This window comes from Ursus americanus, chromosome 6 (genome assembly GCF_024610735.1).
Source record: "Ursus americanus isolate L20-20 chromosome 6, mUrsAme1.1.p, whole genome shotgun sequence".
In the NCBI taxonomy this organism is placed as follows: domain Eukaryota; kingdom Metazoa; phylum Chordata; class Mammalia; order Carnivora; family Ursidae; genus Ursus; species Ursus americanus.
The window spans coordinates 24232518-24254288 of record NC_142132.1 but is presented as its reverse complement, the minus strand read 5'-3'; the positions used below and the strand labels follow the sequence as shown (position 1 = coordinate 24254288).

Sequence of the window (21771 nt, the reverse complement as noted above, 5' to 3'; positions counted from 1 at the left end):
ATAAGGACCCATGTACCACAATGCTTAGTGCAGCAGGGTTCAGAGTGGCAAAGAAGTGGAAACCAAGCTAATGCCCATCAGAGGGGAAGCGCTGAGTCTCTGATGGCTCAGCTGCACGGGAGTGTTAAGCCACCTCTAAACAGAGTGCGTTAGAGCTACTCCACATGACCCCAAAGTACTGTTGAGTGATTAAAAAGCAAGGTGCATGCAAACATATATAAGATCACGTTTTGCTTAAAAATAAAAACAAAACCTGAAAAGCAAGACAAAGGAAGTCAAACAAGTCCCCGTGTCTGTATGTTTCCTAGCTGAGTAGCTGTGGACGATATTACTTTCTTTGACTGAAATTTCCTTTTTTGTAAACTTAGGGTGATAATAACACACATCTTGTAGGGTTTTTGTGAAGAGTAAGTGAGCTAATACATACACCTGGTACATAGAACGTGTCTAAGACGTATTGGCTGCTATTATGCTAGAAGACCTGAATAGAGAACGTAGAATTCAAAGGAACCGAAAAGGCATTTACTAACATTTAATCCCATCCCTCCCTTAAGTGTGTCTGAGAAAACGTTGAAAGGTATTTACTTAAAGATACGAAGGATAAGTAGATTAAACACTAGCCATCATCACCTCCGATGGGAAAACATGAGGGTTTCTTGGAGCGTATTTTCTGGCATACGAATTCTACAGGCGGAGAAAAGAATTCTGTAGCGCAGGGATTTGGGGACACGCTGTTCACACGTAGCCCACGCTTGAGTTGCAATGAGTATGAGCATGGCAAGGGTCTAAGTACTTTTTGACCTAGATATTTGCAGTTCTAGATACAGTGCCTCTTCTTCCCAGGAACCTTCCCTGGCCATGTTACTGCAGGGACATGCCCGGCCTTCTGGTCTCGGTCACGTGGCTCCGTTTCTCTCCTTCAGCTGCAACCGTTAATTAAGAGAACTCCCTCGCCACGCGGTAAAACTCCGAAGCATTTTTCTTGCGCGTTCCAGCTTTTGTCCAGACCATAATTCCATTGATTCAATCAGTCTTCCTTGCAAAAGTTTTTCTTCTTCAGGAATTTTCCAAGAAGTTTGTCCTTAAAAAATCAATTTCTGTGGACACTGCCGCTGAGAGTCATGATTATGTAATTTCCGCGGTATGGATTGCTTGTTGAGAAGTATTGGCTCACGGTGGAATTCTGCGCCTCGGTTTTTCATACTTGCAAAAAACAGGCAGTTATTCTCACATCTCATCTTGCCTAGAAGTGTTTTGTCCACAATAGAATGCATTTTTATGAAGTCCTTTGAGTTTCCCTGACGGAGCGAGTTTGACATTGGCAAGACCGCGTTTTGATTACTATCGATGTCCAAAGGCCACTTTTCTTTCTCGCGGTTAAATTTCCGAAGCTGTGAGTGTGGCCAAACAGCTAAGTTACTTCTTATCTTTTTTAGTACTCCGTGTGAGGATCTGTTTAAACTTGTGCCTTTTCTTTCTCTTTTCTCTTTTGGTGGGTGGGTGTTCAGGAGAGGTTTTCAGAATTGAAAGAATTTATTATTTTTTTCCCTCTTGTGATCGCAAAACAGCTGTGCTAAGCCTTCATGCTCGAGCAGAACTCTAGCGTCGATAAAACGTATGTTTGCCCCTAATCAGTGGGGCTGAATTTCAGTGTTGCACCGCAGTGATTATAACCAGTCAGATTTTCTGATTGTGAGCTTTCTACCAGCTACCCTTAGATCAAAATCTCTGTTTGTCCTGAACTGATAACCACAGATTGGCTCTTCAGACATGTCCTATACTTCTTTCTTCTCCAGGTCCTCATGAACATGAAAGACATAAAAATCCGTGAAATGCAGATTATTGACTACAGCAAAAAAATAGTTGAATCAGAGAATAAATTAAAACAGCAACAAAACCTGTACGAAGCTGTGAGGTCAGACAGGAATCTCTATAGCAAAAATCTGGTTGAGGCTCAGGTAAGGAATATATTTCTGTCTTTACATTTTCACTCCTCCCTCTTCTGGGTTTAAAGCAGTTTCTGTTTTCCTAATGGCAGAATTTAGAACGGGGCAAACAAGAAGTCTCTGGGAATTCACCTGAAAGAGAAGATCAGGGTGTTTGAAGTGGAAATGACACAACTTGATGGGATGTGAAGATTGTGGTCCTGCTTTTAATTATTATGCAGAATCTCCAGTCTCCTGTTTCTAATTTTTAAAACTGCTGATAGCTACCATGACTCAGGGGGAGCAGCACACTCCTGCCATTTAATTGCAGATCTTTGCTTTGTGATCTTTTAGTTATAATGTTTGTCGTGGGGCCAATTCCTCCCTTGTAAAATGAGGAATAAAGCATGTGGTGTTGTATGTGTGTGTTTTTTGTATGTGTGTTGTGTATGTGTGTTGTATGTGGGTTGTGTGTATTTGTTGCATGTGTGTTTGTGTGTTGTACGTAGGTTGTGTGTTTGTTGTGTATGCGCTGTATCCTATGTGTTGGTGTATATGTTGCGTATGTTGTACATGTGCGGTGTGTGCTGTGTTGTATCTGTTGTGTGTCACATGTGTTGTAGGTATGCTGCGCATGTCACATGTGTTGTATGTGTTGTGTGTTTGTTGCATGTATGTGTTGTGTGTTTTGTATGTGTGTTGTGTGTATGTTGTGTGTGTGGCATAGTCATTACGCATACTTTGTGTATAGCTCATGAGAATGTTTTGAGAGTTAAAGCTATGAAGCACTTGGAGGTTGATGGGCACAAGACACAGAGGAATAGCCAGTGGTTATTGCTCAGGAGACCATCTTTTTGAGAGAACCTCCCTTAAAAGCTCTTGAATATGTGTTGAACTTCTATACAGACGGTGATGTCTATTTAATTCCCTTTCAGACATTTCTCCTTTCATTTCATTAGGATGAAATAACGGAAATGAAGAGGAAATTAAAGATTATGACCCATCAGGTAGATCAGCTGAAAGAAGAAATCGCAGCCAAAGAGTCAGCGCTTGTGAAGCTGCATCTGGAACAGCAGCGGATAGAAAAGGAGAAGGAGACTTTGAAGGTATGGAACTCAGAATAAAAGTGATGGAGCAGTAGTCTTCTGTCTGCCCCCCTTGAGGCAGGCTCCGTGCTCGCCGAAGGAACGAGGGACAAGGGACAACCGAGGAGCCGGGTCAGGCTTCCTTATGGGCAGTGCTCCCGGTAGAAGGGGGAGGAGGCCAGGTGCATAAGCGCCTAGTTCACCAACTGCTATCATCACATCAGCAGGAGAGAACCGAGCAGGTCGGCAGTGCCCAGGAAGTCCCGGGGCTGGCAGGCTTGCCACGGTCCCTTTCGTATCACCTCTGTCTTCATATATATTACTGTGACACATCCTTTTAAATCTACTAACTTGGAACAGTATATGTCTACTAATATAAAGACTTTTTCCAAGAATACATACCAAATAATTGTACCATTCCAAATCCTCGAACAAATACATTTTCTTATACACATTCACTAAACGTAATATTTTTCTTTTCCTATCCAGTCCAATGGATTTCCCTTCTAATCCATTTGACCCAGGAATTAAAAAGGAACCAAGAGTATGAAAGTATCACTTCCATGTATATGCAGAACGCTCCTGGACGTTTCCGAGCCGCTTGGAGGAACTCTCTATAGCAAATGAGAGACAGGGTGTCTTGGTTTCTGCACATAATTAGGTTTCAAAGATAGTTCCTAACTTGAAAATGTGTAGCTGGTGTTGGACAGCTTTAATGTCAAATTTCCTTGATTCCAAGACGCCCTGGATTGAAATATGCCCTCTCAATTTCATAATAGGTTTTGTCAACTTAATGATAGGTCTTCGTGGAAATAAAACAACTATATGAAATCAAGGCATATTTGGTTTGAGAAAAATTAAAATATAACAAAAGTGCCTTTACAGAAAGGACATGATAATTGATATTTACCTGATGAGACTTTCATTTCCCCACTCTAGCTTATGATAAAAAGGAATAAAAAATTGTACATTAAAATTCATATCCATATAAAGAAATATAAATATATTTTTTAAAATTAGAAAATATCCTGCATCTTTGCCCCTGTTTTCCTTGTTTGAAAGAATAATTTTGTAGATGGTAGCATGTCTACCCCGGAGCCTGTAGTGGGATGGGTTTATTTATCATTGAATGAATCTGAAGAATCTTATTATAAACATTGCTTGACCCCCGGGCCTCATGGACCCATGTTAGCAAGGCTTCAGTGTAACTCTATTTGGTACATCATCTCTTTCTTTTTATAGGATGACATCGATCCTCATCTCTTACTTCCTGACTAATGTTCTTTTCAAAAGATTATTACCCCATAATGGGGTCCAAGGTGGAATTAACTGCCTTCTACAAAATTCTGCTTTAGAAAAAGCAATGTCCTAGGCAAAAGATCAACTATTCCTAGTTCCCTAGAGTTTGACTTTGGTTAATATTTGTTTCAATTATGCCCTCCATCATCATGCATATAGAGCTCCAAAGAAGCATCAAAATAAAAGAAAATAAAGGACAATAGGGCTCTGGTTTTTGGTCCCGGACCAGCAGAGCTGGCAGCGGGTGAACGTGGGAGATGAGTAGAAAGTGCTTCTGCCCTAGACAGTCTGTTCTAAGTGGGGAAAGCTAGGTCTGGGGAGCTTGGGGCCATCGGTGTTAGAAAGATGATTGCTTTGGACTTCCTATGAAACCAGGATGACTTTCCCCCCCGGCATTTCCCATTGAGGTAAGAATGAGGAACAGAAAAAGGATGCCTGCTTGATTTATTATTTGAGGTTATCCAAGGGTGACTTGCAGTGGTGCTTCGACTGGATAATTCTGGCCTATCACGAAGCCTGTTTGACATTCTTTAGAAAAATATGACAGCTCAAATGTTGAGTTTCAGCCTCTTGACTTTTTTAGCCTCACATTTGAGTCACGATTCATACAGGTCTCTGGATTTCATGCATCTGAAGTTTGCAAACCCAGGAGGGAAGGGCAGATTTTCTAGTAACCTTGCTCCAAGAGACATTTAGCTTATTATTTTTGCATTCTACAAAGCTCTGTGGGCACATAAGCCCTCCTGGAAGGGCAAGTCCCCTCCTGTCTGGTAGACCGTGGGACACCTTTTGACAGGGCAACCCAATTTACTACTTCTCCAAGATGACAAACAGTTGTCCATAATAGATCATTTTCGTTCTCATTCAACCCCCTCAAAAGAAATGCCTTGCTCCTTCCATGTTTCTTTTCCTTTCTTAGTTGCTACCAGGTGCTACTGACTCCTCAGTATTCTAGACATTGTCAGCACATTATGGTTATGACAGAATGTCAATAGTCCCCTTAGATATTACTGCATGTGCGTTCATCTGCCCATTCTGTCCCAGTCTTGTTTCATCAGTGCTGACGGAGCCGTCTCATTTGGAGTGTCCTAACAAGCCCCTGATTCTGCCTCGTCACCTCCAAATCATCCCACATCATTGTGACAGCACTTTGATTCCTGGTGAATAATTCAGTAGCGGATTCTCTCTGTCTAGAGCCCAGCATCACATTAGTGACTGGCTTCAGGGCACCTTATCCTTTTACTGGGATGACCTGGACGGGAGCTGCCATAGAGAGAGAGCGAAAGCCCAATTATTCTCAGGGCTGGAAAACTTGAGGTGGTCCTATTTGTCTTAGATGTAAACAGATGGTTTCTGTGACACCCAGTGAATGTTGGGATCATGTACGCAGGGGTGAAACACCTGTGTGTACGGTTCTTGAGATAGGATATATACCCACTGCCACATCGGATGATACATATTCCGTAAACACCTATCGCAAAACTATTGTGGAGGCAGTGACTAAAGAGTGTGTCCTGTGGGTGTATTACAACTTCATACCACCGGTAACACTTTGAGAGATGAGGACACCTCAGGTCCCACCTAGAACATTGCCTGATAGGCTTTCAGGCACACAGCAGTTACCGTCTCTCCTGGGTGAGACAGCTCAGATTTATAGCTGCTAAATGCATTAGACTCGAGGTATTTTGTTGATGTTAACATTTGCTGCCATAGTCTAATGCCACATCTTGTTTACAGCCCATAAATTTATGACATAAGGAGACCACTCAGAATTTTGATATATTATGAAAAAAAAAACCCCCCCACACAGAGCAATGCCAAACGCGTGAATGGTTTTACATTTCAGACAGATACTTTTACACGCTGTTGATTGCATTTTAATATAACAGAGGTTTTATTTTGTTCTGCTGATGGATTCTGATCAGCTCTTGGCACTTAGGAACAGGGAAGTGAATGTTGCACATCTGGGAAAATAAAAGTTTTATTAATGAAAACATGAGCCACAGAGGTATTTTATGGCTGTCTTCACTGTCACCTTAACTGATGATAGAAAGAGAAAGACTGGTTCTTTGCTCTCTTTCCCAACAGGCAATCCCCTGAAGTGGTAAATACTAGACCAGATCTTTTCTCAATAAGCCTTTCCTTTTGCTTATCCCCAAACCAAAACGTATTTCATGAGTGAACACACCAAATGTCATTAAAGAACCCTTTGGTTTCACAGTAGCCGGATGTATTTAGTCTGTGACATTACACGTCTGTTACTAGGTATGCAGTATCTTCTGTTTGGACATGCTTGAGCTATGGAATTAATGGCTCTTGGTCTCCATGAGTCCAACCCAACTAGAGTTGGGTTGGGTCACAGGCACTTGTAAATATGAGGTTTTCTATCATCCCGGTCAACTTTTTGGGTGGGTGGGGGTGTCCCAATACTTCCTTGAAGGAAAAAAATGTATTATTTTTTTTTACTGTCATTTGCCAACCTGCAAGCTATTGAAAAATTAGAGCCTCCATGTCATCTTGTCATCTCCCTTGTGTTTCCAGCCGTGGGTGAAATCAGAGCTCTCTTCTCATTTGTTTCTTCTGGTGTTGACCTGGTCCGTGGTAAAAACCTGTCCTTTCCGCTTGGGCGTGGAACCTCTCAAAGACGCACTCTTCTTTAATGTGAATACCTCTGTGGCTCCTCATTGCATACTCTGTACAGTCCGTGGCACACAAAACCCTTCCCAGTCTCCTCGGTTTTACCTCCTGCTATTCCCTACCCAACACTCTAATAATCCAGCCACACCGGCTGCTTGGCTGTGTGGTAAACACACCAGGTACTTTACAGTTTGCATGCTGGTCTGTTTAATGCCTTCCCCCAACACAAGCCTGTTCTCTTAGGAAATATCTCTCAGTTGCCAAGGCTCTCACTGGTTCTTCCCTCTAATCCCTGGGCAGGCAGGAGGTAGAATCTCATCCGTGGGTACTCCCATGTCCTTTTCCCCACAGTGGATAGCATTTCCACACTGTGATGTGTTATATTTGTCATTTCTCATGGATGATGAATCTTTCAAGTCTTACTCCTGTATTTCACCTGGAACGATTGGCTGGTGATGGCAGCCACGGCACAGGCTTTGGAATCACAAGATCTGGGTTGGAATCTAAACTCTGCCGCTTACTGGCTGTGTGACCTTGGGCAGTGAATTTGCTTTTCTTTGTCTCCTACACATTGTATTTGTAAATGAGGGTGAGAGTAGCTATGCAAAATGCCTGCTATCATGCCTGAGACACGGTAGGTCACAAACATACTTGTGGAATTGGAGTGAATGTGTCCTCTGACGAGAGGTATTTTCCTTCTGAAACTGACCACTCTGTGGCACCCTGACCCCATCACTCTTACAAATTCCGTGTAACCTCAAGAGCCTCAAGATCTGAGCTCTCCTAGGAAACCTCCCTGACAACCATAGTCCTCTGGCCCTCCTGCAACATCAATTTCCTGTCTGTGTGCTAATAAACATATTGAAAAATCACTGCCTGGACTTGTTAATGTTCACATAATTACTTGTATATCTCATCTTCTCATCTAGATTGGAAGCATCTGAGGAACAGGATCTATATAGCTTTCTATACCATGACATCTCTTCTGTTCCATCAAGACATTTTATAAGATAGACACTTGTTTGTTATCTTTATTAATTTTTGCTTGCAACAGGCTTTATCTCTGTAGTTTGATGTGCTGGTGGTGTTAGGACCATTACAGGAGCTAGTGCATACAAAGGCCCTCCCCTCTGTCCTCACCCCTACGTCCTCCTCTGCACTATTCTTTGTGAATTCTCACCTTGTTTAGCTGGTAAGAGAAGAGCTGCTGAATACCAATGAAGCCTCTGCTACATGTATATAGAAAAATGATGGAAATCCCTCAAGGGCACAACTCATAGAATAAACATGATCACTATAATGTGCCTTGCTGTTTCTTTACAGGCCTGTGTGTGCATGCGTGTGTGTGTGTGTGTGTGTGTGTGTGTGTGTGTGTAGCTTGTTTTGCTTGTGAGAATGATCAAACCACATTAAGCGAAACATTAGAGTGAAGTCTAAGAAGAACAACTGTGTGTCTGAATCTGGGCCCTGCAGTGCAGTCGGTACTGCCACAGAGCGAGATCTCTCGGTGTCTTTCATTCTTTGTTAGGCCGAGCTGCAGAAGCTAAGACAGCAAGCTCTGGAGACCAAACACTTCATTGAAAAGCAGGAAGCGGAAGAGAGAAAACTCCTGCGAATCATCGCTGAGGCGGATGGGGAGAGGCTGAGACAGAAGAAGGAATTGGACCAGGTAGGACCATCTCCTCACCAGACCTGCAGACCTCATCAGCAGACGCCGCTGTTTGATTCAACTTTTCATGAATCCTCATTTTTCTCTTAGCTCTTGCATTCAATCTATAGGAAGAACAGCAGTAGAAGGCCATCTTCCGTTGATTACTTGTGAAATAGTCATTCATTATTCAAGTCATATTTACAAGCCCTTACTATCCTCTAGGCCCTTGGGGATACCCTGGCCAATGGGAAAATAAGGCCCCTGTTCTCCGGGAGCTTACATTCTAGTACAGTATAATTGCTCACATGTAATTGCAATGAACAATTACATAATTAGGGAGTTAGAAACTCAAATGCATAATTAGGGGGTTAGAAACTTAAATGCTTTCAGAGATTTGGCAGGTTGAAAAAAAGAGAAATTGGCCAGTGTAAGACAGTAAGGAGTGGTGGAAACTGGCAAGAGCTAGCCCACCATAAAGTCATTCAAATGTTAACATTTATAAAAGAATGGGTTGGGAAAACAAACAAAAAAACACCCACAGGCCAAGAAATATGGGATGATGATGATGATGATGGATGATTTGTTGCACTTTTCTCTTTCCCATGGGACTGCAAACACATGGGAGGAGCTGTGTTGACTGTCTAGCAGGATCTTTCCAGTGCCCTGCCCACTGGACGCCTAGCACACATGGACATTTGAGAGATCTTTGATGGGATGAAAGAGGCTGCCATAACGAAAATGAGACTTTTTGTTTCCCTGACGGCCATGCCTTTCCCTGTCTTTCTAGGTCACCAGTGAGAGAGATATCCTCGGGTCTCAGCTTGTCCGGCGCAATGACGAGCTGGCTTTGCTCTATGAGAAGATCAAGATCCAGCAGTCCGTGCTGAATAAAGGCGAGAGCCAGTACAACCAGAGGGTGGAGGACATGAGAATTCTCAAACTTGAGATTAAAAAACTTCGCAGAGAAAAGGGGATTCTTGCCAGGAGTGTGGCTAATGTTGATGAACTCAGGTAATAAGAGACCCTTCAGAGGTGAGGGCACCGCGGTCTGGGGGGAGCTCCTGAAATGACCTTATGTTCATTGCTTGTTGGTCGTGGAAGGTCTTTATCAAGTTATATAAATTAATTTTTTATATGATGGAATTATAAGCAAATAATGAGAACTTTTCCATAATTCAGAATCTACATTATGCCCATTCTATGTCACCAAAAAAGTGAACTAGTCTCCTCTCAAGGGAATATAAGTGAGTGCAAAAAGATTTTCTAGAAACGTATTCTGGCTTTTAAAAAAGAAATTTCAAGACAAATCACAGATACAACCTAGTTACAATCCAGAAAATCATTTCCCCCAATGAGCTTTTTAGAATTTCTTTAAGAAGGCAGCATGCAGTGTTATCAAGCAGCAATATTTAAATTTAATCCTGGTAACATTTGCACATCTTCTTCTTGGAATTATATACAGAATGAAAAGAAGGGAAAAAATTTAATTTTATCACTATTTGAAAACTGTTTCCTTAGAAGGCAGCCAAATTTTATATCTCACTCTTGATTTATCTTCTGCAGCTTTCACTTTAGCTTAGTGGGCCTTCTTCTGGCTTTAAATCTTGCATTATACAAGATCTACTTCCCCTTTGGGAAAACCTCACCATGTTTTATACAGGCAATTGCAGGAAACCAAATAAGAGGCCTGGTGTTGTCTCTGTAGCTGTCCTTATTCCCCACGGACTTGTAGATGAACGGTATCCTTGACCACCTGGGGACAAGGACACGGTCTGCATCTGCTTCTTAAATGAATTGGATTAGAAGATAGTTTTGATATTTAGATGCAGTGAATATATTCAGGAATAGCAAGAGAAGTTGCCACTATCAAGGCTGGATCAATACTTTCTATTTTTTTTAGAGTCGCTCGTATTTCAGATGATGAAAGTAGTACAAACTCACTGTAGACTGTAGAAAATGTGGGAAATGCAGAAAAAATATAAAGAAGGGATTAAAAAAATCACTCATAACTTTACTATCTAGAGGTACCACCACTGACATTTCAAAGACAAATAGATTCATTCTAAGTCGTTTTTGAATGATCTCGAAGATCATCGCTAAACTTGCCAGCCAGGAGTTATTTTTATTATATACACAAAGGACCAAATTCTACCTATTCCTAGTTAGTATTGCTGGTTTGTGGATAATCGATTTTATTTTTCTCTTCAATGGAAAGACACCTTACTAAAGAAATTGGAGGCAAGCTGGCATGAATTTCATTCTCAGCCTTGCCACCCACAAGCTGTGTGACCTTGGGCAAATCACTTCACTTCTCTGAGCTTTAGACTTGTAGTTAAGCATGAAAACAAACACAATGTGCCTAGCACAGAGTCTAGAACAAAATAAGCTGTCAATAACAGTAGCTAACACTCCCTCCCGCTCTCCTCTTCTGCCGACACTCTAGAAAATCGAAGTGTTAAAAATATGCTTTTAATTCTAAGCAGCTTGTGCTGAGCTCCCTGTCGAGTGAACATCATGCAGTTAATTCTAATGGTTTGTCTTGCTAATGAGGGGAAGTTGTATTATTGGTTTAAATGAAGCAATTAAGTTAAAGAGATGGTTTGGTATTAGTAATCTGCACACCCACAGCAGACGAGGACAGATAATAATATCCTTATTGCCCACGTCGACGTGAGTGTTTGCGTCTTCTCTGCCCCCCAACAAAGCACCTTGTTCCGTAGGGTGGCGGCCAGCTTCGGGTCCTGTGAACGGCTGTAGTGCAGGGCCGACTGGTTTAACCAGAGATTCCGGCAGACTGGGGCGGTAGGTTTAAGCCAGAGCTAGGTCTTCAGAACTTGTGCAGCCACCTGTGTACTTAGTTGTGGAACATCAAATAAAATATCGCTTCTAACTCGGTCTTTCTCAATCTTGGCTGCACATTAGAATTACCAGGAGGACTTCGCAATCCACGAAAGCCAGGTAACGTGCTTGACCATTTAAGGCAGAATCCCTGCAGGGATCGGGTGCAGGCAAAGGTGGGTCGCACGGCTCCCCAGGTGATTCCAATGCACAGTCAGGGGGAACAGCACTGCCCTAATTGGTGTCAGGTTATCACCAAAGCCTCAGTGTCCTACAGGTGCCATCTTTTGTGGTAGAACATAAAAGATAGATTGTTCTTTATATAGAGATATTTAGAAGCATTGAAGAGTATATTGAAATTCTTATAATTTGCTTCCTCCCTATTCTTTCCATATACTTGTAAACTCTTTGGGTGTTCAGAACCATGATTCGGAAGCTCTGGTACTTTCATTAAAGCTAACGCTGAAGTTTGTGCTCTGCAAAAGGCTTGGTAACATCTGGGTCTGGCCCAGATGGAAGACTGGTCTGTGTTCACAGAAGTCTCCCTAATGCCAACTTTTTATGTAAGATGTAGTGGGTCTGTAGCCACACAAAGACATGATTTTCAAATTGGTGGAGAATTTCTTAGTAAGTTTGTCTTATTCAGGCAGGAGCTTTTCCACATGCAACGAGAATTCTTGAAGGAGAGGACACGATGTCGCGCCCTCGAGGAGGAACTGGAGAACCCCATGAATGTGCACAGATGGAGGAAGCTTGAGGTACAGCTGGCAGAGCCTTCCTCTCCTCCCCAGATCTCTCCTCCTACCCCGCACGATCTCCTACCTAAAGCACAGGAAGAAGCTCAGTTGTATTTAATGCTATGCAAATTGTCACCTAGAATGTAAGTCTGGATCAAATGTAAATTGGGTTGTTTCAAAACCAGATGGTTTACTTGGGTTTTGTTTAAAAAGTCTTGGACAAAATCCCTTCTGTTTAAAGAAGACCCAGGGTGAGCTTCAAACTAGCCTCATCAATTGACATTTTTCCTGGTAGGTAGTTTCTGGTCAACCAGTTATCCTGAGGCTGCCTGTCTCAGATTGTTGATTGCCTTCAGCCACTGGCATCTATACCTACTTTCAGCTGGTCTTTGCATTCTTTGCCAAAGCAAACAAGGCTCTTGTCAGCTAGCTTTTTTTTTTTTTTTTTCCAAAGGACTAGCATTGTGTAGCCAAACCCCTTCTCTTAGGATCTGGGGACACAGCCAACATCTCACTGGTAGGTGATGGATAACAAACCTCATATTTTATTTTATGACTTCCTGATAGACATTACCATCAGCCCTGCAGATAACAGTTAAAGACAAGCTCTGCTTATTCAAGGAAAAGAAGGTCATCTGTCCGAGTTATAGCCAGCCTTGTGGGTGCCAGGAGGGGCTTTGACTACACCAACAATTAGGGTTTGGGGAGGATAAAATATATGACATAAGAAGGAACCATCAGCCAAGTCAGCTTTTGGTTTTCATTTCTATTTTTCCTTTTTAATGAAGAAAGCATTAAGGATAATGCATTATAAATTGTTATGTAAACACGAGGCCTGAATTTTAAGAAAGTCCAGTCTTGCCAGATGAATGTATGTCAGCTCTAGTCCCTGTATGTGAACATCGGTTGGCGCTGCTTAGTGTTTCTTAAGCAAAGTCAAAGTCAGTGAAATGTTTTCTCTCCCCAGTTTCGACCCTCATTTATTTCTCTTTAAATGCCAAGAGTGGTGTCATTTACTAAACTAACAATAATATGGATGTGTCTGGGGAAGTAGAGCTGAAGACTTAAAATTCATTTACTGTCGTATTAGTTTATTCCATGTGTTTTCAAGCAGATCTTTAAAGTTTCCAATTCCGTGTCAATTTCTATTTAAAAATTAGAAAATATTGGGGAAGCAGATGAAAATATTTAGCTGCTAGATTAATTCAAAATGTCAGTACAGTTGAAAGCAGAACTTTGGCTCAAAGTCGAGAGGACAGATTATCAATTTATAACTGTAGCATTTGTTTGAATTGTACGCAGAGTTCCTGAAGGTGCCTCAAAGCTTTACGGATTGATAACCCCATCTGAGAGCTAAATGCCATGGTCGTGTTTTGCTGCCAATTATTAGCAGAAGTCCGTATCCTAGGAACCTTCCCCATCATAGGCTATAATGAATCTTCTTGCTGGCAATTACCAAAGGAGAATCCTGAGTTTGAATAAATTAGGGAAGCCTGTCTCATTCATTCGGAAACAGAGGGCATAGGAGGAAAAGCCTCAGAGCATAGTAATGAAGAACCGCAGGCCTCGGAGCCAGGCATTCTGGGCTTGAATCCAGCTCTGACCCTTACCAGTGTGGGTGGACGACTTACTCCTCTGAGCCTTAGTTGCCTTCTCCGTAAAAGGGGAAGACTGTCTCTTAGGACTGTCGTGTGCCTAAAATTTGATATTGTATGAAAAGCACTTAGCATGGTGTCGGGATGGTGGCAAAGAATCAAGTATGCATAGTCGCTATCATTATTGTTATTATTAGTATTATCACTGTTCCCCCTGGTGGAATAAACATCTTCGTTTTCCATTTATTGGCCAACTAGAGCTAATAGACAAGACATTAGCTTCAGTCTTTTTTGGTGGTCATTGCAATCTGTTATGCTTTTTTTTTTTTTTTGGTTTTAATTCTCTCTGTATGGGGTCTGCAGGTTTGCAATACATTTTAGTAAGACAATAATTATTTTACAAAGAGACTTCCGTGCTTTGAACTGATGCTATCTCAGCTGCTTTATTTTGTTCCCTTTGAACAGGCCAGTGACCCCAGTACCTTTGAGCTGATACAGAAGATTCACACCCTGCAGAAGCGCCTCATCGGCAAGACGGAAGAGGTGGTTGAGAAAGAGCTGCTTCTGCAGGTAGCGTCTTCCTTTTCTGGACTCACTGAGCAAGCGCATTTTTGAGCATCCCCAGCTCTAGGACTGCTTGTAGAATTAGCTATCTGGCACCACTGCACGCCCCGTCTTTAACTGTAGATGGCAACGGTGACTCACACACAGAGAACAAACAACATGATTAATTGGTCTTTTATGCTGCCATCACTGATATTTCAAGAATTCTGGAAAATTAAGTTGAAGGCCAGACTTACTGCATTGGGTGATGTGAGCCTTCCCCCCCTTCTCTACAGTTTTATTTGTCAGGTTCTTTTAAATACTTTTCTTTATGTCTTTATATAATGGGAAATGCTATGATTTTGATTTTGAAAATAAGCTTTCACATAGAGCACAGATGATCTGTCCTCTTGAAGATTTGTGAGATGAACTAGAAGGAGAGACTACTTTTTGTGGCTTTTATGCATTCAGTTTTTCTGGAGCAATCAGGAATGGTAACATCCTTTTAGGCCTGTGCCTTGAGTATAGGCTGTCACCACCGTTACTGCCGTCACGCCGGATACCGTGCTGGTGGTTCCCCTTACTTGCCTCAGTTCCTCTTCACAGTTTGTGGGTGGGGTGGACATTGTCACCCCCGATCCGTGGATGAGGAAGTTGGGTTCCAGGAGTACGGTGTGGATACGAATGTAAGCTCCGTGTTAGGGGGACAGGGTCGGAATCCTGCCTCTGCCAATTTATAGCTGCGTGAGGTTAACTTCTCTGCACTCGAGGTTCTTAATCTTTGTTATGGGACAATAACAGAACCTGGGGGAAGGGAGGTTGTGAAGATGCAAAGAGCTAAGTGTTATGCTTGGCACATAGCGTTTAATAAATATTAGCAAGTATTCTTATTATTTCTAACTCCAAAGCCCATGATCTTGACTGCTGGGTTGCCGTTGGTAAGAACAGGAACGTCTATACCTGAGCAAGGGACTTCTATGCATTTACCCCTTCTGTTTTACATTTTACCTTAAAAAGACATTGTCCCTGGGGTTGGGTATATAAAGGAAGTAGCTCTCCTGAGCGTGGCTTTGCTGAATGGGCCATAGGGGTAGTCCTTTTCTCTTATAGATGAGCATAGTGGTTAGGAGGGCAGACTTTGGAGTCAGAAAGATCTGGTCTTGAATCAGCTCCAATGCTTTATATTACATGACTTGAGGGAGACTTACATAAATTCTCCAAACTTCAGTTTTTCCATCTGTTCAATGGGGGCAGTAATACCCCGTTTCTTTATGGGAGGAAACTTCTCCCATCAGAGTATACAACTTAGAAGTCCTGTTGTGAGGATAACCAATTAGTGCAAGGGCACTGGGGTCTGGCGGGTATTCCAGGCTTTAGGCTGTGACTCCACCCATGCAACCACAAGTCACGTCCCAAGGCCATGCAACTGGGAAGTGGCAGAGTGGGGACGCAAACCAGACACCTCCAGAGCTCGCACTTTCTACCAGCGCCTTACCTTGCCTTTCTGAATATTATCGCGTTGTTTTCTTTAAAAAGAAGGAGATTTTGTTGTAAGTTTGTTTTGTATTTCACTGACTGCTCTAATTTTATTACTTCTTTCCCTCTCTAGGCTTTGGATTTATTCTGTTCTTTTTCTACCTTCTTAACACTGATGCTCAGCTCATTAATGTTAAATCTACTTTCTATGAGATGCATTTACAGCTATAAAATGTCCTTTAAATGATTTCTTGAATTCCTCCCCGCAGGGTTTGAAATACAGTATTTTTCATTTTCATTTAGTTCTAAATATTTTCTGTTTTCAGAATTATTTCTCCTTTGAGAGTAAGTCTTAAAAAATATCTGCTATTCCTCTTACGGTAATTAAAAGTACAACTTTAAATCCCCAAATATATATGCAGTTAAGTTATCTCTTAGTTACTGATCTCTCATTTTTTTGCGTTGTGATCTGCATTCTACTGATTCTTTGGAATTTATTGAAACCTGCTTTGGGACCAGTGAAGGGTCCGTTTTTGTAACTGGTGCCCGTGTGCTTGAAAGGGTTGTGTACTGTCAAGCTTCGGGAGTCTCTATGATGTTCACCAGGTCAGCCTTGTTAATTATGTTGTCCGGATCTGTATCTTTCCTCATTTTCTTTGTCTGCATCATCACTGAGAAAAAATTTGAAGATTTATCTATTTTTCCTTGTAGTTCTGTCATTTTTTTTTTGCTTTAAGTACATTTAATATTATGTTCATAAGGTGAGTACAAGTTTGCAGTTGTTCTTTCTTCCTTGTGAATTGTGCCCTTAATATTACGTGAGAGTCTTCTTCAATCCTTAATGCTTTTACTTACAAAATTGTCTGATACTAATATAACTCTACCTGGGGTTTCTGTGCATAAGTTCTCTATACTTTTAAACTTTTGTTGTCTTTATATTTTAGGTGAGTATCTTGTAATTTAAAAAACATCCAATCAGATGTATTTGTCTTTTGATTGGTATGTCTAGTCTACTTGTATTTATTGATAATTTTAGGTTTATTTCTAGCTATTTACTTTCTATTATTTACCCTGATTATGTTAATGCTTAAAAAAGTTCTGTTCCTGCTTTCTGTTGGATTGAGTTTTCTTTATTCCCTCTTTTTGCCCTCCACCAGTTACTTTTCTCTCCTCATTACTCCTATTCTCCTTTTCCTGGCTTATTTAGTTATTTTCTGCACGACTCCCACCACTCAGTGTAATTCTCACTCTCTGTCTAATGGATTTCCTAAAAAATGGAACACGTAAAGCGGACATCGAGTCTAAACCAATCTACAGTTGATCCGTATGCTTATTCTTAACCACACAAGGACCTGGATGCTTTAATTCCAAATTCCCACTATGGTCCTGCCAGCATCAGCCAGTATCATGATTTTATAGAGTCCATGAATATTTATTTGGATTTACCAAGATGTTTACCAGTTCTTTTGTTTTCTTTGTTTTTTTAATTTTTTAAAGTAAGCTCTACATCCCACGTGGTGCTTGAGCTCAAGTCCCCGAGATCAAGAGTCACATGCTCCATTGACAGAGCCAGCCACGCGCTCCCAGTTCTTTTGTTTTCTATGTCTTCATCTCCCCAGTTCCTTACTTCTAGGTTCCATCCCCTTTTGAAAGTGCATCCTTTCATAGTTATTTCAGTGATCAATTTTTCAGAGGCTAATACTCTCTTTTGCTTATCTGAACATATTTTTATTTTGGTCATACTCATAAATGATTCTGTTGAAATTCTATTTTCTCTTGGCACTTTCAAGCTGGCAGGCCCTTGTGTTAGCTTCGAGTGATGCCATTGAGAGGTCTGCTGTTAGTCTCGTGATTCCTGCTCCTCTTCAGGCATATCCTGCCTGTGCTTCTGTCTGGTTGCTAGAGCTCTGCATTGGCTTTGGTGTCCTGGACTTTCAGCACAATGCATTTGGTATGAACTTAGCTTTGCTGACTGCGCTTAGGATTTGCTGTTTCCTGATTCTGAATCTGAATTTGTCTTTGAATAATGTCTCCTTTTTATTGGGGTGCCTGAGTGGTGCCGTCGGTTAAGTGTCTGAGGTCGAGGCCCGTGTAGCTTGGAGTCTGCTTGAGTTTCTTTCTCCTTCTCCCTCTGCCCCTACCCCCTGCATGCATACCTGCTCTCTCTCTCTCTCTCTCTCTCTCAAATAAATAAATAAATAAATAAATAAATAAGTCTTTAAAAAAAATAGTGTCTCCTTTTATCTTCTTTATTCACTCCTTCTGGAACTCTTACCAGATATAGGTTGGATTTTCTCATTCATTCTTCTTTACCTACTGGCCTCTTAGATATTTTCTTCTCTCTCTCTCTTTTTTTTTTAAAGATTTTATTTATTTATTTGACAGAGACAGCCAGTGAGAGAGGGAACACAAGCAGGGGGAGTGGGAGAGGAAGAAGCAGGCTCCCAGCAGAGAAGCCTGACGTGGGGCTCGATCCCAGAACGCTGGGATCACGCCCTGAGCTGAAGGCAGACGCCTAACGACTGCACCACCCACGCACCCCCCCCTTCTTCTCTTTATCTCTTATGTTACATTTTTGCAGCTTTGTCTTTTTACTCACTAAGTCTTTCAAGGTGTGCTTATCTGCTAATAGCCAATTGAACAAGATTTCCTTTTCAATGATTTTATTTTTATTTTCTAGAGGTTTTTTCCCCCCATATGAATGGTCTTTGTTGCTAGTGTCTTGATTTTTTTCTTATGTTTTTATTCCTTCCCTTACATCTTCAATTAATTTAAACATTTATTTTATAGTCTTCACCTGGTTGTTCTATTAGTTGAACGCCTTGGCGATCTTTCCCATCATGTAATATGACTGCTGACTTTGATTCATGCTGGATCTTTTTCCTTTTGTGTTGTAAATTCGGCTTGTGGACTAATTTTCAGAAAGGCTTTATTTCTAGGATTCAGGAACAGTTCAGGTTAAGGGTCCGCCCTTTCATTTGTTCCTACCAGGTGCCCTAGGAGATACCACTTGCTTAGGATAATTTCTTTTTTTTTTTTTTTTAAATGATTTTTTATTATATTATGTTAGTCACCATACTGCTTAGGATAATTTCTTATATTAAATTCTCACCTTGGAGCTTCTTGGACAACTTAGTTCATGTATATGAGAACCCCAAACTCTTGTGATGGAAGAGCCATGAATGTACATTCTCCACACAGCCAAAGAGGTGTTGTTAGATATCTTTGTGGTCTTCCTGTCCCAGTGGGTGGACTTCTATCTATCTGTCTATCTATCTATCTATCTATCTATCTACCTACCTACCTACCTATCTTCTTTTTTTTTAAAAAAAAGATTTTATTTATTTATTCGACAGGATAGAGACAGCCAGCGAGAGAGGGAACACAAGCAGGGGGAGTGGGAGAGGAAGAAGCAGGCCCACAGCGGAGGAGCCTGATGTGGGGCTCGATCCCAGAATGCCAGGATCACGCCCTGAGCTGAAGGCAGATGCTTAACCGCTGTGCCACCCAGGTGCCCCTACCTATCTATCTTCTATCCATCATCTCTTTTCGCACAGGCCTAGGACCTTGTCTCTTATCCTTTTATGGCCATTAAAGTCCAAGCCCCTTGTTCAGTGAATCCAGCCACTTGTCCCACTCAACCCCCCAGACATTTCTTGTCTTCTCTTCTCTAATCCCTAGTTTTCTCATCCATAAAATGGGGACAATGATAGTTTTTACCCACAGAATTGAATGTGTTAAGTCCACATAGAGATTTGCCAGTGTGCTTGGTTATCCTTACCAATGTTCTTATTTACAGTATTATGATCATTAACGTTATTGACCACAAAACAGTGTTTTACAGCTCGCCAAGGTTTAACATCCAGCCTCACTCCTCTTTATTCAGTCCTTCATTTAAACTCTCTTTGAGATGGTTGGGTTGTCCTGTGCCTGCGGCAAGTTTCCTTCTGGGGCTTGCATATCCACATACAACACACCTTGTTGTCTTCGGGAAGCCCCCTGCGCTCCACAGAATTGGACAATTTCTCAGTGTCATCTGTTTTTTAAAATTATTGGAGAAATTTTCTGCACTTAGAACATGTTGCAATTAGGAAGATTTTTGGTTGAATTTTTCTGAGTATCAGAACATTTTTTAAATGACTATTTAATCTGTTACATGGCAATAAAGAGACCCCATCATTTCCAGCAGCAGATAAGATAGAAGCCTATTTTTTTTTAAAGATTTTATTTATTTATTTGACAGAGAGAGACAGCCAGCGAGAGAGGGAACACAAGCAGGGGGAGTAGGAGAGGAAGAAGCAGGCTCCTAGCAGATGAGCCTGATGTGGGGCTCGATCGCAGGACTCTGGGATCACGCCCTGAGCCGAAGGCAGACGCTTAACAACTGAGCCACCCAGGCGCCCCAAGATAGAAGCCTATTTACCCCCAATAGACTGTGAGTTCTTTGAGGAAAGACACTTGATAATTCATCTCTCTAACCCCAATGCCTGATACGGTAGCAGGACATGTAGGAAGTACTCAATAATGATGGACAGGCTCCCTGCCTGAGCAACTCCTACTCAACCTTTAGGCCTTAGCTTAAATGCTGTTTCTGGGGGGGTGGTTCCAGTTCCTAGGTTGGGTCTTCTGTTCCCATATGTTGACTTGACTTTTCTTTTTCTTCTTCTCTTCTCTTCTTTTCTTTTCCTCTTCCTTTCTTTCTTTCTTTCTTTCTTTCTTTCTTTCTTTCTTTCTTTCTTTCTTTCTTTCTTTCTTTCAATTTTATTTATCCATTTAACAGACAGTGAGAGAGGGAGCACAAGTAGAGGGGGTGGGAGAGGGAGAAGCAGGCTTCCCACTGAGCAGGAAGCCTGATGCGGGGCTCGACCCCAGGATCCCGGGATCATGACCTGAGCTGAAGGCAGACACTTAACCACTGAGCCACCCAGGCGCCCCTTGACTTCTCTTTCATGCCCTCTTTACACTTGTAATTCACAAAATAATTGTAATTATGTGTTTAATGGCTCCTGCTAGACTGTAAGCTTCACAAAAGCAGAGCCTGCATCTGTCGTGATGATCATTTCATTCCTAGTCTTGCCCACAGATAGATATTTGTTTAGTGACTGATGAAATGTTGCAAGAATGGTGGTCATTCAGTTAGTGGTATGTCTCTTAGCCATTTAAGTTCTGTCTTTGAGCTCTGAGAGATTATGGGGATTATTCTTCCTGTTGCCTTTGCATTTTTGTTACTAACTTCTAACTTTATAGGAGTCTGGTATTTACTGTGGGTTTACGGATCTATAAACTTGATGCAAACTGTCAGTGTCCCTTTTGTGTGCCGAGGCATGCTGATTCATGGGGTACACTCAAAGTTCTCCCCTTGCTCTGGGTTAAGGTGAAAATGGTTCTTGAGCTTGACTTTACAGCGTCAGTGGTAAGATGAAGTCTGCATTCCTGCGAGAATTGGAATCTAAGGTGTAGATGGAAAAGATTTCTTTTCTTTTGCCTACCAGTCTACCCTACTTTTCCCTTCAAGGGAGCAAGGCCAATGCAAGCATACCTGAGACGTGCCTCCCGGTGGCCTCTTCTTTCTGTTTTTTTTTTTTTTAAAGATTTTATTTATTTATTTGACAGAGAGAGACAGTCAGCGAGAGAGGGAACACAAGCAGGGGAGTGGGAGAGGAAGAAGCAGGCTCCCAGCAGAGGAGCCTGATGTGGGGCTCGATCCCAGAACACCGGGATCATGCCCTGAGCCGAAGGCAGACGCTTTAACGACTGTGCCACCCAGGCGCCCCTCTTCTTTCTGTTTTTAATGCATTTATTCCTCATCTCTTCTGAATCCCTCTGTGTTAATGACTTCTTTAAAAAACAAAATAGCATCTGTAGGATTAGGCAGGCATATGTGCCATGAGCGACTGCCATCTATTACCCAAGTATCATTACATCATCATCAGCAGCAGCAAGATGGGATTCCAAATAATGGTATAAGGTATGATAGCATTAGAG

At 41.7% G+C, this 21771-nt stretch overlaps 1 protein-coding gene across 2 annotated transcripts in view; it reads left to right on the top strand.

Moving 5' to 3' along the window:
• CFAP58 (cilia and flagella associated protein 58) overlaps positions 1-21771 on the top strand; it is a 109027-nt gene that overhangs the window by 46723 nt on the left and 40533 nt on the right. For both annotated transcript variants that reach the window (XM_087862728.1, XM_087862729.1), the window contains exons 11-16: positions 1797-1958; positions 2885-3031; positions 8475-8615; positions 9385-9608; positions 12082-12193; positions 14233-14337. In XM_087862728.1, the coding sequence (XP_087718854.1) occupies positions 1797-1958; positions 2885-3031; positions 8475-8615; positions 9385-9608; positions 12082-12193; positions 14233-14337 (891 nt within the window). The remainder of the gene's footprint in view (positions 1-1796; positions 1959-2884; positions 3032-8474; positions 8616-9384; positions 9609-12081; positions 12194-14232; positions 14338-21771) is intronic.